The 23,519-nt window shown below is 47.1% G+C and overlaps 1 protein-coding gene across 1 annotated transcript; it reads left to right on the top strand.

Moving 5' to 3' along the window:
- Window positions 1-1,763: 1,763 nt before the first annotated feature.
- Window positions 1,764-19,166, top strand: ASB13 (ankyrin repeat and SOCS box containing 13). The gene is made up of 6 exons (XM_014259703.2): window positions 1,764-1,961; window positions 4,469-4,656; window positions 11,221-11,371; window positions 12,147-12,281; window positions 13,683-13,874; window positions 16,839-19,166. Exons 1-6 carry the CDS (start codon window positions 1,805-1,807, stop codon window positions 16,964-16,966), a joined length of 951 nt encoding a protein of 316 aa, XP_014115178.2. The 5' UTR covers window positions 1,764-1,804; the 3' UTR covers window positions 16,967-19,166.
- Window positions 19,167-23,519: the final 4,353 nt, after the last annotated feature.

The following is a 23,519-nucleotide window of genomic DNA, read 5'->3' as shown; positions in this document are numbered from 1 at the left end:
GGTGACACAGAAATGGGGTGAGGAGGTGAGGGAAGGGAAGGGGCCGGAATGGATGAAAAAACAAGTGAGAAAGGCCCTGAGGGAAGGAGCTGAGGGGATCAGGGAAGGGATTTGGGGAGATTGAAGGAAGGCTCTGGGGGAGATGAAGGTGAGGGAAGGGACTCAGGGAATGGCGTGAGGGGTGAGGGAAAGAAGGAACGAGGAGACTGAGGGAAGATCCAAATTGAGAAAGTGAGGAGAACCACACGGCCAGAAGAGATAAAAAATGATGGGAAAAGGCCTTGAGGGAAGAGCCAAAATGAGAAGCTGAGGGGCAAGGAGTGAAGAAAGGGATTTAAGGAATGATGTGAGGGGTGAGGGAAAGAGGGAATGAAGGAAAGGGGACTGAGGAGAGATCCAAAAAGATAAAAAATTATGAGGAAGGGGCTGAGGGAAGGCCCTGAGGGGATCAGGGAAGGGATTTTGAGGAGATTGAAGAAAGGCTCTGAGGGAGATGGAGGTGAGGGAAGGGATTTAGGGAATAGGATGAAGTAAAGAGGGAATGAGGGAAAGAGGGAATGAGGAGACTGAGGGAAGATCCAAAACAAGAAACTGAGGGAAACCACGGGGCCAGAAGAGATAAACAATGAAGGGGAAGGGGCTGAGGGGATCAGGGACGGTGATCCCTGAAGTCCCTTGCGTTGGTTCTGAGTCACCTCATCCCAGTCCCAAACCCTACATGGAGCAGAAGAAACAGAAAATCATTTTTAGGGTTCACCAGAAACACCCAAAACACCTCAAAGGGTGAATGTTACAATCAATTTTGGAGCAGGGATATATGGACTCACTCAACCTCTGACACAGGAGCTCGTAGGAGCTCCCTGTTCTGAGAGCTCCAGGTGCTGCTGCCCAGTGAAAAAAAATGAATTCAGAATGAATTTCCAAAATTAATTTGGAAGAAAAAGTGACATTTTTTGGGGGGCCGGGCACCATATATAGCGAATTTCACAGCAAATTTTCCAGATCCATGGGTTTTTCTAGTTCCTGCTGGCAGAGAAAAACCTGGAATTCTTGCTAAGACAGAAATACGTTCCTGGTTGCCCTTTAAAGGGGGGAAATCAACAGCCTTGAGCTAAGAGATGTGAGGAGATTCTGGGAAATCCCGAGAGCAGATCTGCAGTCAGAACATCCAAGTTTCCACCTCCAGTGGGATCATTCCCATCCCAGTATTCCCAGTAATTCCATCCCAGCAACCCCTGCACCCCATCCCAGTGTTCCCAGTTCCCCCATCCCAGTCCCCCCAGTAATCCTATCCCAGTGTCCCCAGTTCCCCCATCCCAGTCCTCCCCATTCCCCCATCCCAGTATCCCCAGTATCCCCATTCCAGTACCTCCAGTATCTCCATCCCAGTATCCCCAGTTCCCCCATCCTAGTATCCCCATCCCAGTCTCCCCAGTTCCCCCATCCCAGTATCCCCAGTTCCCCCATCCCAGTATCCCCAGTTCCCCATCCCAGTATCCCCAGTATCCTCACCCCAGTATCCCCACTTCCCCCATCCCAGTATCCCCAGTTCCCCCATCCCACTATCCCCAGTTCCCCCAGTATCCCCAGTACCCCCATTCCAGTATCCCCAGTTCCCCATCCCAGTATCCCCAGTTCCCCCATCCCAGTTCCCCCGGTATCCCCAGTTCTCCCATCCCAGTATCCCCAGTATCCCCACCGCGCGGTCCGCACTACAACTCCCGGCGTGCTCCGCGCGGGCCGCGCAGCCGCAGGAGGCCCGAGCCGCGGGACGAGGCCGCAGCGGCGGCTCCGGGGCCGGGCCATGGCGAGCCCGCGCTCGGGCAGCGGCTCCGTGCGGGACGACACCGGGGCAGAACCGGGCTCCGTGCGGGAGGACACCGGGGCAGAACCGGGCTCGAGTAGCGGCTCCGTGCGGGGAATCATCGGGGCGGACCCGGGCTCCGTGTGGGGCGATATCGGTGCGGACCCGGGCTCGGGCAGCGGCTCCGTGTGGGGTGACATCGGGGCAGAACCGGGCTCCGTGTGGGGTGACAGAACCGGGCTCCGTGAGGGGGACACCGGGGCAGAACCGGGCTCCGTGAGGGGTGACACTGGGGCAGAAGCGGGCTCCGTGTGGGGGGACACCGGGGCAGAACCGGGCTCCGTGTGGGGGACACCCGGGAGAAGGGGAGAGGAGCCGGGGGACGGAGCCGCGCCGGGAGCGCTCGGTAGCTGCTCGGAGCGCCGGGTTCGGGGGGTTGCGGGATGGGTTTGGGGCTTGCGGGGTGGTTTTGGGGATCAAAGTGTGGGTTTGGGTGTTAAAAAAGAGCGTTTTGGGAATTAAAGGATGGATTTTGGGGGCTGCAGGATGGTTTTGGGTATTAAAGAGTGATTTGGGGGCTTCAAGATGGGTTTTGGGGCTGCAGAACACTTTTGGGGTTGCAGGATGGTTTTGGGTCGGGGGTTAAGGATGAGTTTGGGGGTTTAAGGATGGGTTTGGGGGTTAAGGATGGGTTTAGGGGGTTAAGGATGGATTTGAGGGTTTAAGGATAGGTTTAACGATGAGTTTGGGGGTTTAAGGATGGGGTTGCGGGTTAAGGATGGGTCTAGGGGGTTAAGGATGGGTTTAAGGATGAGTTTGGGGGTTTAAGGATGGGTTTGGGGTTAAGGATGGATTTAAGGATGGGTTTGGGGACTACAGGATGGTTTTGGGAATGAGCGGCCTTTGGCAAGGAAAGGGATAAGAGGATGCTCTTGGGACAGCGCAAAGACACTGGGAACGATCCTTGTCCCTCCCTAAATTCCCTGTTCCTCCCTAAATTCCCAGGAAATGATCTGTGTTCCTCCCTAATTCCCTGCGGTGCTGTGGGATCGGGGCTGTGGCATCAGGGCTGTGGGATCAGAGCTGTGGGATCAGAGCTGTGGGATCAGAGCTGTGGGATCAGAGCTGTGGGATCGGGGCTGTGGGATCAGAGCTGTGGGATCAGGGCTGTGGGATCAGAGCTGTGGGATCAGGGCTGTGGGATCAGAGCTGTGGGATCAGAGCTGTGGGATCGGGGCTGTGGGATCAGAGCTGTGGGATCAGGGCTGTGGGATCAGGGCTGTGGGATCAGGGCTGTGGGATCAGGGCTGTGGGATCAGAGCTGTGGGATCAGGGCTGTGGGATCGGGGCTGTGGGATCGGGGCTGTGGGATCGGGGCTGTGGGATCGGGGCTGTGGGATCAGAGCTGTGGGATCGGGGCTGTGGGATCGGGGCTGTGGGATCAGAGCTGTGGGATCGGGGCTGTGGGATCGGGGCTGTGGGATCAGAGCTGTGGGATCGGGGCTGTGGGATCGGGGCTGTGGGATCAGAGCTGTGGGATCAGGGCTGTGGGATCAGAGCTGTGGGATCAGAGCTGTGGGATCAGGGCTGTGGGATCGGGGCTGTGGGATCAGAGCTGTGGGATCAGAGCTGTGGGATCGGGGCTGTGGGATCGGGGCTGTGGGATCGGGGCTGTGGGATCGGGGCTGTGGGATCAGGGCTGTGGGATCAGGGCTGTGGGATCAGAGCTGTGGGATCGGGGCTGTGGGATCGGGGCTGTGGGATCAGAGCTGTGGGATCGGGGCTGTGGGATCGGGGCTGTGGGATCGGGGCTGTGGGATCGGGGCTGTGGGATCAGAGCTGTGGGATCAGGGCTGTGGGATCGGGGCTGTGGGATCGGGGCTGTGGGATCAGGGCTGTGGGATCAGAGCTGTGGGATCGGGGCTGTGGGATCAGAGCTGTGGGATCGGGGCTGTGGGATCGGGGCTGTGGGATCGGGGCTGTGGGATCAGAGCTGTGGGATCAGAGCTGTGGGATCAGGGCTGTGGGATCGGGGCTGTGGGATCAGAGCTGTGGGATCGGGGCTGTGGGATCAGGGCTGTGGGATCAGGGCTGTGGGATCGGGGCCGTTCCCACCTTGGAGCCACAGGTGCCCAAATCCCGGCCAGGCCAGTGGCTCGTGTCCCAATTCCCGGGGCAGGGACCCCTTCCACCATCCCAGGCTGCTCCCAGCCCTGTCCAGCCTGGCCTTGGACATTCCAGGGATCCAGGGGCAGCCACAACTGCTCTGGGAATTCCAGCCCAGCCAGGAATTCCTTCCCCAGATCCCATCCATCCCTGCCCTCTGGCAGTGGAAGCCATTCCCTGTGTCCTGTCCCTCCAGGCCTTGTCCCCAGTCCCTCTCCAGCTCTTCTGGAGCCCCTTGAATTCCTGGAATGTGCTGGAAGCTCTCCATCCTCATTCAGATTTGCTTCCCAAAGATTTCTGGGGAAGCACCAGAGATTTTTGGGAAGTGCCTGTTGCTCCACGCTGCCGGAGACATCAGCAAAGCAACGAGGACCTCACAAACCAATCCCTGGGAATTCCATCCGAGTTCCTCCAGGATAACCCATCCCATGCCGTGCCCACCTTCTCCCCACAGTTTTCCTGACTGAATCCCTGACTTTTTTCCCCCCTCTTTCCCAGCTTTCTGGGCCGACCGCACGCCGGTGCACGAGGCCGCCCGGCGCGGGGAGATCCGGCAGCTGCGGCAGCTGATCGAGAGCGGCGCCTGCGTCAACGCCCTCACCTACGACTCCATCACACCCCTGCACGAGGCCAGCCTCAGGGGACAGGCCCAGTGCGTCAAAATGCTCCTGGACGCGGGGGCCCAGGTGTGTTCTCACCCCTGATCCTGCTGGGAATTCCCTGGGATCCCTGCCCGGGGGATCTGGATCACCCCGGAAGCGCCAGAGGCAAAAATCGGGTGAATGTTCTGGATGGATTTGGTGTGGGTTTGGGTCCTTGCTCTGAGAATCTGGAGAGTGTCCAGGGAAGGGGCTGGAGAATTCCTGAGGGAGCTGGAGAATTCCTGAGGGAGATGGGAAAGGGCTGGAGAATTCCTGAGGGATCTGGGAAGGGGCTGGAGAATTCCTGGAGGAGATGGGAAGGGGTTGGAGAATTCCTGGAGGGGCTGGAGAATTCCTGAGGGAGCTGGGAAGGGGCTGGAGAATTCCTGAGGGAGATGGGAAGGGGCTCATCCCAGAGAAAAGAGGGATCAGGGGGAATTTCTGGCTCTGCACAACTCCCTGCCAGGAGGGGACAGCCGGGGGGGATTTGGGATCTTATCCCAGGAAACAGGGACAGGAGGAGAGGGAACAGCCTCAGGATGGGCCAGGGAATGTTTGGGTTGGGTTGGGTTGGATTTCAGGGAAAATTCCCGCATGGAAAAGGTTGTGAAGTGTTGGAATGAGCTGCCCAGGGCAGGGGGGAGTCGCCTTCCCTGGAGGAATTCCAGAGCCCTGTGGATGTGGCCCCTGGGGACAGGGAAGGGCTGGGAATGGTTGGATTCCATCCTAGAAAGTCTTTTCCAACCAAAATGATTCCATGACTCCAGTAATCCCATCCCTGGCTCCAGCAATCCCATCCCTGGATCCAGGAATCCCATCCCAGCAGGGAAGGAGCTGGGATGATCCCATTCCCAGTGGGATTTGTGTGGGAGGCTGAGCCAGGCTCACACCCAGGGGCGATTCCAGCTGGGAATTCCATACTCGGGGTCAACTCCCATTCCCTGATCCCGTTCTGAGCTCGAGCTGTGCCGGGGGATATTTACATTGGAGTGAGAATTCCAGCTGGGAATTCCATACTTGGGATCAATTCCCCATTCCCTGATCCCGTTCTGAGCTCGAGCTGTGCCGGGGGATATTTACATTGGAGTGAAAATTCCAGCTGGGAATTCCATACTTGGGATCAATTCTCTGATCCCGTTCTGAGCTCGAGCTGTGCCGGGGGATATTTACATTGGAGTGAGAATTCCAGCTGGGAATTCCATACTTGGGATCAATTCTCTGATCCCGTTCTGAGCTTGAGCTGTGCCAGGGGATATTTACATTGGAGTGAAAATTCCAGCTGGGAATTCCATACTTGGGATCAATTCCCCATTCCCTGATCCCGTTCTGAGCTCGAGCTGTGCCGGGGGATATTTACATTGGAGTGAGAATTCCAGCTGGGAATTCCATACTTGGGATCAATTCCCCATTCCCTGATCCCGTTCTGAGCTCGAGCTGTGCCGGGGGATATTTACATTGGAGTCAAAATTCCAGCTGGGAATTCCATACTTGGGATCAATTCTCTGATCCCATTCTGAGCTTGAGCTGTGCCAGGGGATATTTACATTGGAGTGAAAATTCCAGCTGGGAATTCCATACTTGGGATCAATTCTCTGATCCCGTTCTGAGCTCGAGCTGTGCCGGGGGATATTTACATTGGAGTGAGAATTCCAGCTGGGAATTCCATACTTGGGATCAATTCCCCATTCTCTGATCCCATTCTGAGCTCGAGCTGTGCCGGGGGATATTTACATTGGAGTGAAAATTCCAGCTGGGAATTCCATACTTGGGATCAATTCTCTGATCCCGTTCTGAGCTCGAGCTGTGCCGGGGGATATTTACATTGGAGTGAAAATTCCAGCTGGGAATTCCATACTTGGGATCAATTCCCCATTCTCTGATCCCATTCTGAGCTCGAGCTGTGCCAGGGGATATTTACATTGGAGTGAGAATTCCAGCTGGGAATTCCATACTTGGGATCAATTCTCTGATCCCATTCTGAGCTCGAGCTGTGCCGGGGGATATTTACATTGGAGTGAAAATTCCAGCTGGGAATTCCATACTTGGGATCAATTCCCCATTCCCTGATCCCATTCTGAGCTCGAGCTGTGCCGGGGGATATTTACATTGGAGTGAGAATTCCAGCTGGGAATTCCATACTTGGGATCAATTCCCCATTCCCTGATCCCATTCTGAGCTCGAGCTGTGCTGGGGGATATTTACATTGGAGTGAGAATTCCAGCTGGGAATTCCATACTTGGGATCAATTCCCCATTCTCTGATCCCGTTCTGAGCTCGAGCTGTGCCGGGGGATATTTACATTGAATTAAAGTGAAAATTCCTCATGGAAAAAGGCAGGAAAAGCGGAAATATCCAGAGCAGGGACAGATTCCACACTCCCAGAGAGATTCCATCCCATCCACCTGCCACATTCCCACAAACCATTCCCGACCTTTCCCATCCCAAAATCCCAATGGAGCTTTTTTTTATACATTTTTACATGTTTCTATATTTATAAATTATATATTTTTACGTATTTCTGTATTTATAATTTATATCTTTTTATATATTTATATATATTCTTATATATTTTCTATATATTTTTGTAATTTTTATATATTTTTAATTTTTTTATGTATTTTTATAATTTATATATTTTTATATGTTTATATATAATTTATATATTTTTATATATTTATACAAAATATATTTATATACTTATAATTTATGTGTTTCATGTTTTGCACTTTTCTATATTTGTATATTTTATATTTTTTATTTATTTATAACTTATATAGTTTTATATTTTATATGTTTGTGTGTTCATAATTTATATATTTACGTATTTTTATATTTATAAATTTATATGTTTATAAATTTATATATATATGTTTATATTTACAATTTATATATTTTTATCATTTATACATTTATATATGTATATATTTTATATTTATATATATTTCTATATGACAATTCTTTATTTTTATGCTTATAAAAATAAATCATATGATATATATATTTATATTTATATATTTCTATAAGCAAGTTTAAATTATATATATTTTAATATATTACTATATTTTATATATTTATATGCTTATGCATTTTTATATATATATTATTTATAACACATAAATTACCTAAATTATAACTAATAAATTTTTATTTATAAAAAAGTTATAACTAATAATTTTTTGTTAATTTATATACAAGTGTTACAACAAAATCAAACCAACACAAGAAACAAAACAATAACAGCAATTTAGCAATAGTAGTAAAATAATAATAAATTTAAATAAATAGTAATTTTATAATAAATAAAAATAGTAAATTTAATAATAAATTTAAAATAATAATAAAATAATAATAGCATTAATTCTATCAGTTGCTTTATATATATAATAAAAATATCAATATAAATATTAACAATGATAGTAATTTAATAGTAAAATAGCATTAATTCCATCAGTTGCCATATATATAATCGAAATAGAAGCAAAACTATCAATATCAATATTGATATCAATGACAATATTGATATCATTAATAATAATAGTAATTTAATTGTAAAATAATAATGGCATTAATTCTAGCAATTCCCTTGTATATATAATATAAATATCAATATCAATATTAATAATAATAGTAATTTAATAGTAAAATAATAGCATGAATTCCAGCAGTTGCCATATATATAAAATAGAAATAGAAATAGAAACAAAACTATCAATATCAATATTGATATCAATATCAATGTCAATATTGATATCATTAACAATAATAGTAATTTAATAGAAAAATAATAATAGCATGAATTCCATCAGTTGCCTTATATATTATAAATAGAAATAGAAATAAAGCTATCAATATTGATATCAATATCCATATCAATATCCATATCAATATTGATATTATTAATAATTATAATAATTTAATAGTAAATTAATAATAGCATTAATTCCATCAGTTGCCATATATATAATATAAATATAATATAAATATAAATATAAATACAAATATAAATATAAATATAAATATAAATATAAGTAGCAATATCACTAATAACAATAGTAACTTAATAGTAAAATAATAACATTAATTCCATCAGTTGCCTTATATAATATAAATAGAAATAGAAATAAAGCTATCAATATCAATATTGATATCAATATTGATATCAATATCAATATTGATATCATTAATAACAATAGTAATTTAATAGTAAAATAATAGTATGAATTATATCAGTTGTATATATGTAATATAAATATAAGTATAAATGTAATTATAAATATAAGTATAAATATAAATATAAATATAATTAATAACAATAGTAATTTAATAGAAAAATAATAATAGCATGAATCCCATCAGTTGTCTAATATATATATAACATAAATATAAGTAAATATTTAAGTGTAAATATGAATATAGATATAAATATAAAAATTAATATAAATACCGATATCAAATACCAATATCATTAATAATAATCGTAATTTAATAGTTAAATAACAATAGCATGAATTCTGTTGTTTGTCATATGTATGTAATATAATTATAAATAGAACCCAAAATATCAATATAGATATCGATATCAATATCAGTGTCACTATCAATATTGATATCAATACCAGTATCAATATCGCTATCAATATCAGTATCTATAGCAATATCAGTTTCAATATTGATATCAATACCAGTATCAATATTAATATCTATATCAGTATCAGTATCAATACTGGTATCAATATCAATATCAATATTGGTATCAGTATCAATACCAATATCAGTATCAATATCGGTATCAATATCAGTATCAATATCAATACCAGTATCAATATCAGTATCAATATCGGTATCAATATCAATACCAATATAAATATCAATATCAGTATCAATACCAGTATCAATATCAAGATTAATATCACTATCAATATCAATATAAATATCAATATTGTTATCAATATCAGTATCAATATCAGGGTCAATATCAATACCAATATTAGTATCCAGTGTCAATATCAATATAGATATCGATATCAATATCAGTGTCACTATCAATATTGATATCAATACCAGTATCAATATCGCTATCAATATCAGTATCTATAGCAATATCAGTTTCAATATTGATATCAATACCAGTATCAATATTAATATCTATATCAGTATCAGTATCAATAGTGGTATCAATATCAATATCAATATTGGTATCAGTATCAATACCAATATCAGTATCAATATCGGTATCAATATCAGTATCAATATCGGTATCAATATCAATACCAATATAAATATCAATATCAGTATCAATACCAGTATCAATATCAAGATTAATATCACTATCAATATCAATATAAATATCAATATTGTTATCAATACTAGTATCAATATCAGGGTCAATATCAATACCAATATTAGTATCCAGTGTCAATATCAATATTGATATCAATATCAGTATCGATATCAGTACCAATATCAACATCCATATCAGTATCAGTATTGGTACTGATATCTGTATCAGTATCAATACCAATATTGATATCAGTACCAATATTGATATCAATACCGATAATTGATCCTCTCTGCTCAGGTGAACACTTGGAACATCGACAACAGCACTCGGCTGTGTGACACCTGTGCCTCGGGCAGTGTGGGGTGTCGATATCAATACTGATATCGATGATATTATGCTGATATTGATGATATCAATATCAAGATCAATACCAATAGCAGTACCAATACTGATATTGATCCTGTCTGTTCAGGTGGACGCTCGGAACATTGACGGCAGCACTCCTCTGTGTGACACCTGTGCCTCGGGCAGTGTGGGGTGTCGATATCAGTACCAATATCAATATCAGTATCAGTACAAATATAGATATTGATGATATCAGTACCAATACCAATACCGATACCAGTATTGATCCTCTCTGCTCAGGTGGATGCATGGCTCATCAACGGCAGCACTCCTCTGTGTGACGCCTGTGCCTCGGGCAGTGTGGAGTGTCGATATCAGTACCAATATTGATATCAGTACCAATATCAATACCAATATCAGTACCAATATTGATATCAGTACCAATATCAATACCAATAGCAGTACCAATACCGATATTGATCCTCTCTGCTCAGGTGGACGCTCGGAACATCGACAGCAGCACTCCTCTGTGTGACGCCTGTGCCTTGGGCAGCGTGGAGTGTCGATATCAGTACCAATATCGATATCTGTATCATTACCAATATCAATACCAATGATATCAATACCAATACCAATACCGATATTGATCCTGTCTGTTCAGGTGGATGCTCGGGACATTGACGGCAGCACTCCTCTGTGTGATGCCTGTGCCTTGGGCAGTGTGGGGTGTTGATATCAGTACCGATATTGGTATTGATGATATCAGTACCAATACCAGTACCAATACCAGTATTGATCCTCTCTGTTCAGGTGGATGCTCGGGACATTGATGGCAGCACTCCTCTGTGTGACACCTGTGCCTCGGGCAGTGTGGGGTGTCGATATCAGTACCAATATTGATATCAGTACCAATATCAGTACTGATATCAATATCAATGATATCAATACCAGTACCAATACCGATATTGATCCTGTCTGTTCAGGTGGACGCTCGGAACATTGATGGCAGCACTCCTCTGTGTGACGCCTGTGCCTCGGGCAGCGTGGAGTGCGTGCGGCTGTTGCTGGCGCACGGCGCCAAGGTGAACCCTCCGCTCTACACGGCGTCACCGCTGCACGAGGCCTGCATGAACGGTACGGGCTGGGGAGCAGGATGGACGGGGAACTTCCAGGTGGGAAAGGGATGGGAAAACCTCCCTGGCTGGAAAGGGATGGGAAAACTTCCAGGTGGGAAAGGGATGGGAAAACTTCCAGGTGGGAAAGGGATGGGAAAACTTCCAGGTGGGAAAGGGATGGGAAAACCTCCCTGGCTGGAAAGGGATAGGAAAACCTCCCTGGCTGGAAAGGGATAGGAAAACCTCCCAGGCTGAGCAGGAAAGGGACAGGAAAATCTCCATTTTTCCCTGCAGAGACCCCTCTGATCCCATTCTGATCCCGTTTTTCCCATTTCTGATCCCAGTTTTCCCAGATTTGATCCTGTTTTTCCCTGCAGAGACCTCTTCCTTTTCCCTGGATAAATCCCGTTTTCCCTGGCTAAATCCACTTTTCCCTGCCTGGAATTACTTTTCCATGGATAAATCCCCTTTTCCCTGGATAAATTCCCTTTTCCCCATCTGGATTTCCTTTTCCCTGGATAAATTCCCTTTTTCTCTGCCTAGAATTCCTTTTCCCTGCCTAAATCCCCTTTTCCCTGGCTAACCCCCATTTCCTTGCTTGGATCCCCTTTTCCCGGCGGGATTTTCCTGGCGCTTTCCCGGTGGGATCATCTCCACCACCAGCAGGTGATCCCTCGGAATCTTGTTTGGGAACCCTCCGTTCCTCAGGGTGAATTCCCGGCCGGAATTCTCCCCGGGGCCCCTCGAGTCCATTCCCGTTTTCCCATGGGATTTTCCCGTTTTTCCGGCTGCAGGGAGCTCGGAGTGCGTGCAGCTCCTCATCGACGTGGGCGCCAACCTGGAGGCTCACGACTGCCACTTCGGGACTCCGCTGCACGTGGCCTGCGCGCGCCAGCACCTGCGCTGCGCCAAGCTGCTGCTGCAGGCGGGTACGTACGGCGTTCCCGGTGAGCTTCCCGGTGTTCCTGGTGTTCCTGGCGTTCCCAGCATTCCTGGTGACCTTCCCGGTGTTCCTGGTGCCCTTCCCAATGTTCTTGGCATTCCCGGTGTTCCCGGTGCCCTTCCTGGTGTTCCCGGTGTTCCTGGCATTCCTGGTGTTCCCAGCATCCCTCTGCCATTCCCAACCTTCCTCGTGTTCCTGGTGTTCCTGGCATTCCCGACATTCCTGCCATTCCCAACATTCCCGGCCTTCCCAGCCTTCATTCCCTGCCGGATCCCTTTCCCCAGCTGGATTCTGCCCAGATCCCTTTCCCTGCCCAGATCCCTTTTCCAGCCAGATCCCCATCCCCCTTGGATCCCTTTCCCCACTGGATCCCGTTTCCCCCCTGGACCCTTTTCCCACCCAGATCCCAGATCCCCTGATCCCGGCTCCATGCCCTTTCTCCCCCGGATCCCGTTTCCCCCCCAGATCCCCATATCCCAGATCTCTCCAGATCCCAGATCCCCATATCCCAGCTCCCCCAATCGCATTTCCCCCTCAATCCTGGCTCCCCGGCTCCCGGCTCCATGCCCTTTCTCCCCTGGATTCCCCCAGATCCCCAGATCCCATTTCCGCCCTGGATTCCAGCTCCCCCCAGATCCCATTTCCCCCCTGGATTCCAGCTCCCCCCAGATCCCATTTCCTCCCTGCTCCCAGCTCCCCGATCCCAGCTCCATGCCCTTTCCCCACTGGATCCCGGCTCCCCAGATCCCATTTCCCCCCCGATCCCGGCTCCCCAGATCCCATTTCCCCCTGGATTCCAGCTCCCCTGGATCCCCAGATCCCATTTCCTCCCTGCTCCCAGCTCCCCGATCCCAGCTCCCCAGATCCCATTTCTGCTCTGGATCCCCAGATCCCATTTCCCCCTGGATATCCCCAGATCCCGTTTCCCCCCCGATCCCGGCTCCCCAGATCCCATTTCCCCCTGGATATCCCCAGATCCCATTTCCCCCCTGGATCCCCAGATCCCATTTCCCCCTGGATATCCCCAGATCCCATTTCCCCCTGGATATCCCCAGATCCCATTTCTCCCCTGGATCCCCAGATCCCATTTCCCCCTGGATATCCCCAGATCCCATTTCCCCCTGGATATCCCCAGATCCCATTTCCCCCCTGGATCCCCAGATCCCATTTCCTCCCTGCTCCCAGCTCCCCGATCCCAGCTCCCCAGATCCCATTTCTCCCCTGGATCCCCAGATCCCATTTCCCCCTGGATATCCCCAGATCCCATTTCTCCCCTGGATCCCCAGATCCCATTTCCCCCCTGGATCCCCCCAGATCCCCAGATCCCATTTCCCCCCCAATCCCAGATCCCGGATCCCCGGATCTCCAGGTGTTTTCCCGGTTTCAGGAGCGCAGGTGAACGCGGCCAAGCTTCACGAGACGGCGCTGCACCACGCGGCCAAGGCGCGCTGCGCCGCCCTGGTCCGGCTCCTCGTGGAGTTCGGAGCCGACGTCAACGCCCGCGACAACCGCGGCCGGAAACCCTCGGACTACAGCGGGAACGGCGGAGCCGCCGCCCGCTGCTTCCAGTTCTACGAGAGTGAGTGGGGAAATTCCTCCTTTTCCCGGGAATTCGGGAAGAGCCGCGCGCGGAGACGGGGATGTGCTGGTGGCGGGGATGGGAAGGGTTGTCTGATCCCGGGGATTGTCTGATCCCAAGGATTATCCGATCCCAGGGATTGTCTGATCCCAGGGATTGTCTGATCCCAAGGATTATCTGACACCAGGGATTGTCTGATCCCAAGGATTATCCGATCCCAGGGATTGTCTGATCCCAAGGATTATCCGATCCCAAGGATTATCCGATCCCAGGGATTGTCTGATCCCAAGGATTATCCGATCCCAGGGATTGTCTGATCCCAAGGATTATCCGATCCCAGGGATTGTCTGATCCCAAGGATTATCCGATCCCAGGGATTGTCTGATCCCAAGGATTATCTGACACCAGGGATTATCCAATCCCAGGGATTTTCCCGTTTTTTCCCCATTTTTCTCCGTCTTTCCCGGTTCCTGAGCAGTTTCTCTCCCGTTTTTTCCCATTTTTTCCCAGTTCCTGACCCTTTTTTCCCCATTTCCCTCCCATTTTTCCCTGTTTTCCCCATTTTTCCCTGTTCCTGACCTGTTCTCTCCCGTTTCTCTCCCGTTTTTCCCTGTTCCCAACCCATTCCTGACCTTTTCCCCCGTTTTTCCCCATTGTTTTTCCCTGTTTTTCCTGTTTCCTGACCCGTTTCTCTCCTGTTTTTTCCCTGTTTTTCCGTTTCCTGACCCGTTTCTCTCCCGTTTTTTCCCTGTTTTTCCGTTTCCTGACCCGTTTCTCTCCCGTTTTTTCCCTGTTTTTCCCTGTTTTTCCTGTTTCCTGACCCGTTTCTCTCCCGTTTTTCCCCGTTGTTTTTCCCTGTTGTTGTTTTTTTCCGTTTCCTGACCCATTTTTCCCCATTTTTCCCTGTTCTCTCCCGTTTCTCTCCTGTGTTTTCCCCCATTTCTCTCCTGTTTCTCCCCGTACCTCACCCGTTTTTCCCCATTTCTCTCCCGTTTTTCCTCATTTTTCCCTGTTTTTCCCCATTCCTGACGGTTTCTCTCCTGTTTTTCCCCATTCCTGACCCATTCCTGATGGTTTCTCTCATGTTTCTCTCCCGTTTCTCCCCCTTTTTCCCCATTTTTCCTGACCCGTTTCTCTCCCGTTTTCCCCCATTGTTTTTCCCTGTTTTTCCCTGTTTTTCTTGACCCATTTCTCTCCCATTTTTCCCATTTCCTGACTTTTTTCTCTCCTGTTTTCCCCATTGTTTTTCCCCTTTTTTCCCCATTTTTTCCATTTCCTGATGTTTTTCTCTCCCATTTTTCCCGTTGGTTCCTGACCATTTCTCTCCCGTTTTTCCCCATTGTTTTTCCCGATGTTTCCTGACGTTTTTCTCTCCGGTTTTTCCCCGTTGTTTTTCCCATTTCCTGGCATTTTTCTCTCCTGTTTTTCTCTGTTTCTCCCCATTTTTCCTGACCCAATTCTCTCCCATTTCTCTCCCATTTTTCCTGACGTTTTTCTTTCCCATTTTTCCCGTTTCCTGACCCATTTCTCTCCTGTTTTTCCCCGTTGTTTTTCCCATTTCCTGACATTTTTCTCTCCCATTTTTCCCTGTTTCTCCCCGTTTTTCCTGACCCATTTCTGTCCCGTTTCTCTCCCATTTTTCCTGACATGTTTCTCTCCCATTTTTCCCCATTTTTCCCGTTTCCTGACCCATTTCTCTCCCGTTTTTCCCCATTTTTCCATTTCCTGACCCGTTTCTCTCCTGTTTCTGTCCCGTTTTTCCCCGTTGTTTTTCCCCGTTGTTTTTCCCGTTTCCTGACGTGTTTCTCTCCCATTTTTCCCATTTCCTGACCCATTTCTCTCCCGTTTTTCCCGTTTCCTGACGTTTTTCTCTCCCGTTTTCCCCATTTTCCCATTTCCTGACCCGTTTCTCTCCCATTTTTCCCCATTTTCCCATTTCCTGACCCATTTCTCTCCCATTTTTCCCCATTTTCCCATTTCCTGACCCATTTCTCTCCCGTTTTTCCCGTTTCCTGACGTTTTTCTCTCCCGTTTCTCTCCCATTTTTCCCGTTTCCTGACCCGTTTCTCTCCTGTTTCTGTCCCGTTTTTCCCCGTTGTTTTTCCCCGTTGTTTTTCCCGTTTCCTGACGTGTTTCTCTCCCATTTTTCCCATTTCCTGACCCATTTCTCTCCCGTTTTTCCCGTTTCCTGACGTTTTTCTCTCCCGTTTCTCTCCCATTTTCCCATTTCCTGACCCATTTCTCTCCCGTTTTTCCCGTTTCCTGACGTTTTTCTCTCCCGTTTCTCTCCCATTTTTCTGTTTCCTGACCCGTTTCTCTCCTGTTTTTCCCCATTTTTCCATTTCCTGACCCATTTCTCTCCCGTTTTTCCCGTTTCCTGACGTTTTTCTCTCCCGTTTCTCTCCCATTTTTCTGTTTCCTGACCCGTTTCTCTCCCATTTTTCCCCATTTTCCCATTTCCTGACCCATTTCTCTCCCGTTTTTCCCGTTTCCTGACGTTTTTCTCTCCCGTTTCTCTCCCATTTTTCTGTTTCCTGACCCGTTTCTCTCCCGTTTTCCCCATTTTCCCATTTCCTGACCCATTTCTCTCCCGTTTCTCCCCATTTTCCCGTTTCCTGACGTTTTTCTCTCCCGTTTCTCCCCCATTTTTCTGTTTCCTGACCCGTTTCTCTCCCATTTTTCTGTTTCCTGACCCGTTTCTCTCCCATTTTCCCATTTCCTGACCCGTTTCTCTCCCGTTTTTCCCCATTTTCCCATTTCCTGACCCATTTCTCTCCCGTTTTTCCCCATTTTCCCATTTCCTGACCCGTTTCTCTCCCGTTTTTCCCCATTTTCCCATTTCCTGACCCGTTTCTCTCCCGTTTTTCCCCATTTTCCCATTTCCTGACCCATTTCTCTCCCGTTTTTCCCCATTTTCCCATTTCCTGACCCGTTTCTCTCCCGTTTTTCCGGTTTTTCCTGCAGGAACGCCGCTGTCCCTGGCTCAGCTGTGCCGCCTGGCCGTGCGCAGAGCCGCCGGCCAACGCGGGCAGCACAAAATCTCCAAGCTGCAAATCCCGCCCCGGCTCATCCGCTTCCTCTCCTACGACTGAATCCCGGGAATCCCGGCAATTCCAGAGGATTTCTCCTTCTCTTCTACCTCCCCCACCCCCGAAAAAAAAATCCGTGTTAATTTCATTGGAGGCGCTGCTGTGACCGGGATTGCTCAGGAATTCCTCTTTTCCCTCGGAATTTCCCCCGGCTTGGGAATTTCAGGCTCTTCCTGGTGGATTCCCCTTCCCGGATTTTCCCGGATTTCCTCTGTGGGATCCAGCCAGGGGGGAGGGGGGGAGGGGTAAATGTGGAGCAGGAATCATTCCAGCCAGGAATTCCATGCTCCGGAGCCGCTCGGCAGCTCCGATCCCGTTTTGATCCCGATTTTCCCTGCAGAGACCCCTCTGATCCCATTTTTCCCATTCTGATCCCGTTTTTCCCATTTCTGATCCCCTTTTTTCCCATTTTGATCCCATTTTGCTCCCATTTTTCCCATTTCTGATCCCATTTTTCCCATTTTGCTCCCATTTTTCCCATTTCTGATCCCGTTTTTTCCCATTTTGATCCCATTTTTCCCATTTCTGATCCCGTTTTTCCCATTTTGATCCCAATTTTCCCATTTCTGACCCCATTTACCCATTTTGCTCCCATTTTTCCTATTTCTGATCCCCATTTTTCCCATTTTCATCCCATTTTTCCCATTTCTGATCCCGATATTCCCTGCAGGGCTCATCCATCCCCTTCTGGCTAATCCCAGCTGGAATTCCAGGACTTTTGGGAATGACCCAGGACACTTTTCCCAGGAGGGGAAATCCTTGGGATTGGATCCCACCCTAGGGAATAACCCTGGGACAATTCCCTGGAAATCTGGGAATTCCCTAATTCACCATTCCCTGGGGGCTGGAGGCCGCAGCTCGGGAATTTCAGGAATTTTGGGAATTTTGGGGTTTTCCAGGAACATCCAGAGGAATGTTTCTCCCTTTCCCAGCCCTTTCCCTGATCCCTCGGGATCCAGCAGGAGATCCAGGAATTTCAGGATGGATTTTCCCCCTCTGGAGCTCTTTTCCCAATCCTGGAGCCTCTCCCGGGCTTGGGATTGGAATTCCCAGCTGGAATTCCCAGCTGGAATTTTGTCCTTGGATGTTTGAGCTGGAATTCTCCTCCCCCTTCCGGATTTTCCCTGTTTTTCCCACTAATCCCAGAAAACCGCGGAGCTTCCCGACGATCCCTCCGGAACCCCCGGAATCCGCCGGGAACGCGGAGCTGGAGGCACTTTTTATGGGAATTCCTTTTCCTTTTCCCTTGGATCTGTTCCTCCCCTTTCTCATCCTGAAAAATCCCAAATCCTGCCGGTCCCATCCCCCTTTTTGGGATTCCCACAAATCCGGAATTGTGGAAGCTCAGGGAAGCCCCGGAAGTGATTTTGGGGATTTTTTATTTTGTGGGATTCATCCCTGGGAATGGCAGGAAAGAGCTTGGGTGGGAGAATTTAGGGATCCCAAATTCCCTTTCCAGGATCCCAAATCCCTTTCCAGGATCCCAAATTCCCCTTTAGGATCCCAAATTCCCTTTCCAGGATCCCAAATTCCCTTTCAGGATCCCAAATTCCCTTTCAGGATCCCAAATTCCCTTTCCAGGATCCCAAATTCCCCTTTAGGATCCCAAATTCCCTTTCCAGGATCCCAAATTCCCTTTTAGGATCCCAAATTCCCCTTTTAGGATCCCAAATCCCTTTCCAGGATCCCAAATTCCCTTTAAGAATTCCCAAATTCCCTTTCCAGGATCCCAAATTCCCCTTTAGGATCCCAAATCCCATTTTAGGATCCCAAATCCCTTTAAGAATTCCCAAATTCCCTTTTCAGGATCCCAAATTCCCATTTTAGGATCCCAAATTCCCTTTCCAGGATCCCAAATTCCCTTTCCAGGATCCCAAATTCCCCTTTAGGATCCCAAATTCCCTTTTCACGATCCCAAATCCCATTTTAGGATCCCAAATCCCTTTAAGAATTCCCAAATTCCCTTTACAGGATCCCAAATTCCCTTTTCAGGATCCCAAATTCCCATTTTAGGATCCCAAATTCCCTTTTCAGGATCCCAAATTCCCTTTTCAGGATCCCAAATTCCCTTTAAGAATTCCCAAATTCCCTTTCAGGTGTTTTCCCCACCCTCCCTACCCCGGTAAAACAATGGAATTACAAAATCCAAGTTTTCCTTGGAAAAACGGGAAGATCCCAACAATAAATTCCCAAATTCTGTGGATTTCGCCTTCGTTTTTCCCGGATTTTTCAGTTTGGGGTTTTTTTTATTTTCCCTAAAATCCCTTTAGGAATTCCTGGAGATGGGAATGAGGAGAGCCCCGGGCTGGAATTCCAACCTGGAAAAAAGGGGAATGGTTGGATTTGGGCTGTGGCCTCTCCTGATCCAGGGATTGCTGGGAATAATTCCATGAATCCCATTCATTCATCCCATTAATTCCATTAATTCCATTTATTAATTCCATGAATTCTGTTTATTCCATTTATTCCATTAATTAATTCCATTTAGTCCATTAATTCCATTTATTCCATTTATTAATTCCAATTATTCCATTTATTCCATGAATTCCATGATTCCATTAATTAATTCCATGTATTCCATTTATTAATTCAATTTAATTCTATTAATTCCATTCATTAATTCCATTAATTCCATTAATTCAGTTTATTCCATGAATTCATTAATTTTATTAATTCCATTATTTCCATTAATTAACTCCATGTATTCCATTTATTAATTCCACTAATTCCATGTATTAATTCCATGTATTCCATTTATCCCGTTTATTAATTCCATGAATTTTGTTAATTCCATTAATTCCATTTATTCCATTAATTAATTCTATTCAGTTTATTAATTCCATTAATTCAATTTATTGATTCCATTTATTAATTCCATTAATTCCATTAATTCCATTCATTAATTCCATTAATTCCATTAAGTCTATTAATCAATTCCATTAATTCAATTAATTCAATTATATTTATTAATTCCATTTATTAACTCCATTAATTCCATTCATTAATTCCATGAATTCCATGAATTCCATGATTCCATTAATTAATTCCATGTATTCAATTTATTAATTCCATTAATTCCATTAATTAATTCCATGAATTACATTAATTCCATTTATTAATTCCATTAATTAATTCCATCAATTCAATTTATTCTATTCCATTTATTAATTCCACTTATTCCATTAATTAATTCCATGAATCCCAGAGCCCCCGGCTGAGCCGTTCCCGGTTCCTTTGATCCCAGCTGGAATTTTTCGGGATCTTCCCGGGATTTTTGGGAGCTGCTGGATCCCAAACCCTTCCCTGGGGATTTGGGGAATTTTGGGAATTCCGGGAATATCGGGAATAAATTCCGGGATTGAGCCCCTTTATCCCCAAATCCCCCCGGGCCCTTCCCGCTCTTCCCAAATTCCAAACCCCGCTGGAATTCCGGGATAATTCCGGTTCCCTGTGGAATTCCTGTGGCTGCAGCAGGGAATGATTCCAGGTGGGAACGGGGAATTCCTTCATCCACGGAATTCCGGGAGAAAGGAGCTGGATCCCGGCAGCTTTTCCCGCCTTTTTGAGTTCATCCCGGGAAAACGATCTGGGATCGAAGGGATTCCTTGGGAAGCTGCAAAATTCCGCTCCTGGATTCCCTGGAGGAGACAAATCCCTGCTGGAATTCCCAAATCCCTGGGAAAACTGGGAAAGGGACAACTCCGAGCAAACCCAGGACTGGAATTCCCGGTTTTTACAAACAATTCAATGAAAAATTCCCGGAGTTTTCCCTCGGATCCTCTGGGATGAGTCCGGGAACAGCCCTGGAATTCCGTCCTACCTCTGGATTTGGGAATGAATCCACCCAAAGGTGGAAAATCCCGAGTTTTCCTTCATCCCTGCGCTCCGTTTTCCCGGAGAATGGGAGATCCCGCCGAGTTTTCCGAGGAGATCCCAAATTTTGGGGTGGATGTGGGGGAGTCTGGAGAAAATCCCTGGAGCAGCAGCTCCCGCTTTTATCCCAAAACAGGAATTTTCCAGCCTAAACGCCCAGGGAAGCACGGGAGGGATCAAATCCCAGACATTCCTTGGGATTTCTGGGAAGCGGGATCAATCCGTCGGCTTTTCCCTCCCCTCCCTGCATCCTGAAAATCCAAAAATTCCCCAAATTCCCAGAATTCCCTCCCGTTTCCCTCGGTAGCACCGAGATGGATCCGGAGCCTCGGCGGTGCCCAAAGGGAGATCCCGGATTTTCCCTGGATCCGGGAAATGTTGGGAAAGGGAAAATCTCTTTCCTGGTGGGAATTTGGGCACCTGGAATTTTGTTCCCAATGAAAACTCGGGAAGGTTTGAGTTTATTCCCGATTAAAACTTCACTCTGGGAAAGTCTCATCCGTGTCCGACTGTTGTTGCTGTGGAATCCTCATCCCAATTCCAGAGCTGGGAGAGCTGGGAATGTTCTCCTGGAGAAGGGAAGGATCCAGGGAGAGCTTCCAGCACATTCCAGGGCCTGGAGGGGCTCCAGGAGAGCTGGAATTTGGGAAAGGTCTGGAAGGAGAGGACACAGGGAATGGCTCCAGATTGGAAAAGGGGAGATTGGGGTGGGATTTGGGAATTCCCAGAGCAGCTGGGGCTGCCCCAAATCCCGGGAATTTCCAAGGAAGGGTTGGAGCAGCCCGGGATGGTGGAATTGTCCCTGCCCATGGAATCGGCCGATCCCGAAGGTTCCATTCCCACCCAAACCATTCCATGATTCCATAAAAAACCCCACAAGGTCCATCCCCTTCCCAAAACCTTCCCCTCCTCCTTTCCCAGGGAAATCTCGCTAAAAACCGGGAAGAAAAGCCGGGATTGGGAATTTCCCAGAGAAATCCTGAGCTCCAAAACGGAGCCTGGAAAAGCTCCAAAGAAACCGGGAGGAAAACCGGGAAAAAACGGGAGAATCCCATTTTTCCCGAAGGAAATCTCCAGCCGATTCCCTGCCAGTCCCGATCCCGATGGGAAGGAGCCGCCCGTGGAGTTTTGAGGAGGAATTTTTGGGAGGAATTGTGGGAAAATTCCCAAATTCCGCAGGATTTGGATGCGGGAGCCTCTTTCCCCCGCTTGGCGGAGCTGCTCCCTCCTGGAAAAGCTCCCAAAAATCCCCGGGAATTGGGAATTTCCGATCTGCCCCAGCCCCGCTCATCCCGGAGCAACAAATCCTGGGAAAACTTGGAAAAACCGGGAGGTTTTCCGTGGGAATCCTCGGAGCCAGAATTCCTTTTTTTTTTTTTTTTAATCCCAGCAAAACTCAATCCCGCTAAATTTTGGGATAATAATTGGGGATTTGGGATTTCTTTTTTTTTCGGCTCCAACCTCCAGGCTCCAATTCCCACGGTCTCCAAAAGATTTGGAATTCCGGGATCTGTCTGGAATAAAATTCCCTCTGCTCTCGGCTCAGGGCAGGAGAGTTTTTAAGGAGAAAATCGGGAATTTCGGGAAAGGTTTGGATGGGATGGGGGAGCCCAGGGCAGCTTCTCCATGGATGCACTGAAAATAGGGAAAAATAGGGGAAAACAGGGAAAAATGGGGAAAACCAGGGAAAAATATAGGGGGAATAGGGAAAAATAGGGATAAATGGGGAAAAATAGGGGAAAATAAGGAAAAATAAGGAAAAATGGGGGAAAATAGAGAAAAATGGGGAAAAATTGGGAAAAAGAGGGAAAAATAGGGAAAAATGGGGAAAAATGGGGGAAAAGGGAAAAATAGAGGAAATGGGGAAAAACAGGGAAAAATAGGGAAAAATTGGGAAAATTGGGAAAAATGTAGGGGGAAACAAGAAAAACAAGGAAAAGCAGGAAAAATAGGGAAAAATTGGGGAAAATGGGGAAAAATAGGGAAAATAGGGAGAAGTAGGGAAAAACGGGGAAAAATAGGGAAAAATAGGGAAAAAAATAGGGAAAACCAGGGAAAAATAGGGAAATATAGGGGGAAAAATAAGGAAAAATAGGGAAAAATATGGGAAAATAGGGAAAAACGAGGGTGGAGGTACCGCAAAATTGTAATTCCTTCTTTTCAGCTGGTTTGTTTTGGGGTTTTTTTTTTGGGATTTCTCCTTTCCAGAGCCGATTTGGGATCCGTTTGGACCAAAGCGGGAATTCCAGGCGGGATTTTAATCAAGGGAAAAGTGGGAAGCGCTGGGATCTGAAGTGGGAATGGGAGAGGGGATTGGAATTGTTCATCCTTGGGGTGTTTTAGGGAGCGGCAGCTCCAGGTTTATCCCGGGGGAGAAAAACAAAGAGGGAAAAGATTCCCAAAATGCCGTCGGGAAGGGCCGCGGTGACCACGCGGGGCTGAGCTCGCGCTCCTGGGAATTCCCATCTGTTGAAATTCCAGAGGGGCTGGAAAACCGAGCGGCTCCGCTGGTGCTCAACCCCTGCAGGGATTCCCGACTTTTCCAGGAATTCTGGCACGGAGAGGTTGGAATTCAGCCCCGGCAGCTCCGTGGTCGCTCCCATTTCCCTCGGGATGGATCCCCTCGGGATTATTTCGGGAAGTTTGGGAACGGTGAGGAGCCCTGAGGAACGCGGAGGCAGCT

Source organism: Pseudopodoces humilis, chromosome 5 (assembly GCF_049639895.1).
Source record: "Pseudopodoces humilis isolate 2021_Gansu_Grassland_sample_001 chromosome 5, ASM4963989v1, whole genome shotgun sequence".
NCBI classification, from domain to species: domain Eukaryota; kingdom Metazoa; phylum Chordata; class Aves; order Passeriformes; family Paridae; genus Pseudopodoces; species Pseudopodoces humilis.
This window is presented reverse-complemented; position numbering and strand designations above follow the sequence as displayed.

Coding starts and splice junctions, on each gene's coding strand:
- ASB13 (XM_014259703.2), top strand. CDS start 1,805: ATGGCGAGCCCGCGCTCGGGCAGCGGCTCCGTGCGGGACGACACCGGG. Junction 1,962..4,468: donor CTCCGTGTGGGGCGATATCG/GTGCGGACCCGG, acceptor CCTCTTTCCCAG/CTTTCTGGGCCGACCGCACG. Junction 13,875..16,838: donor CTGCTTCCAGTTCTACGAGA/GTGAGTGGGGAA, acceptor TTTTTCCTGCAG/GAACGCCGCTGTCCCTGGCT.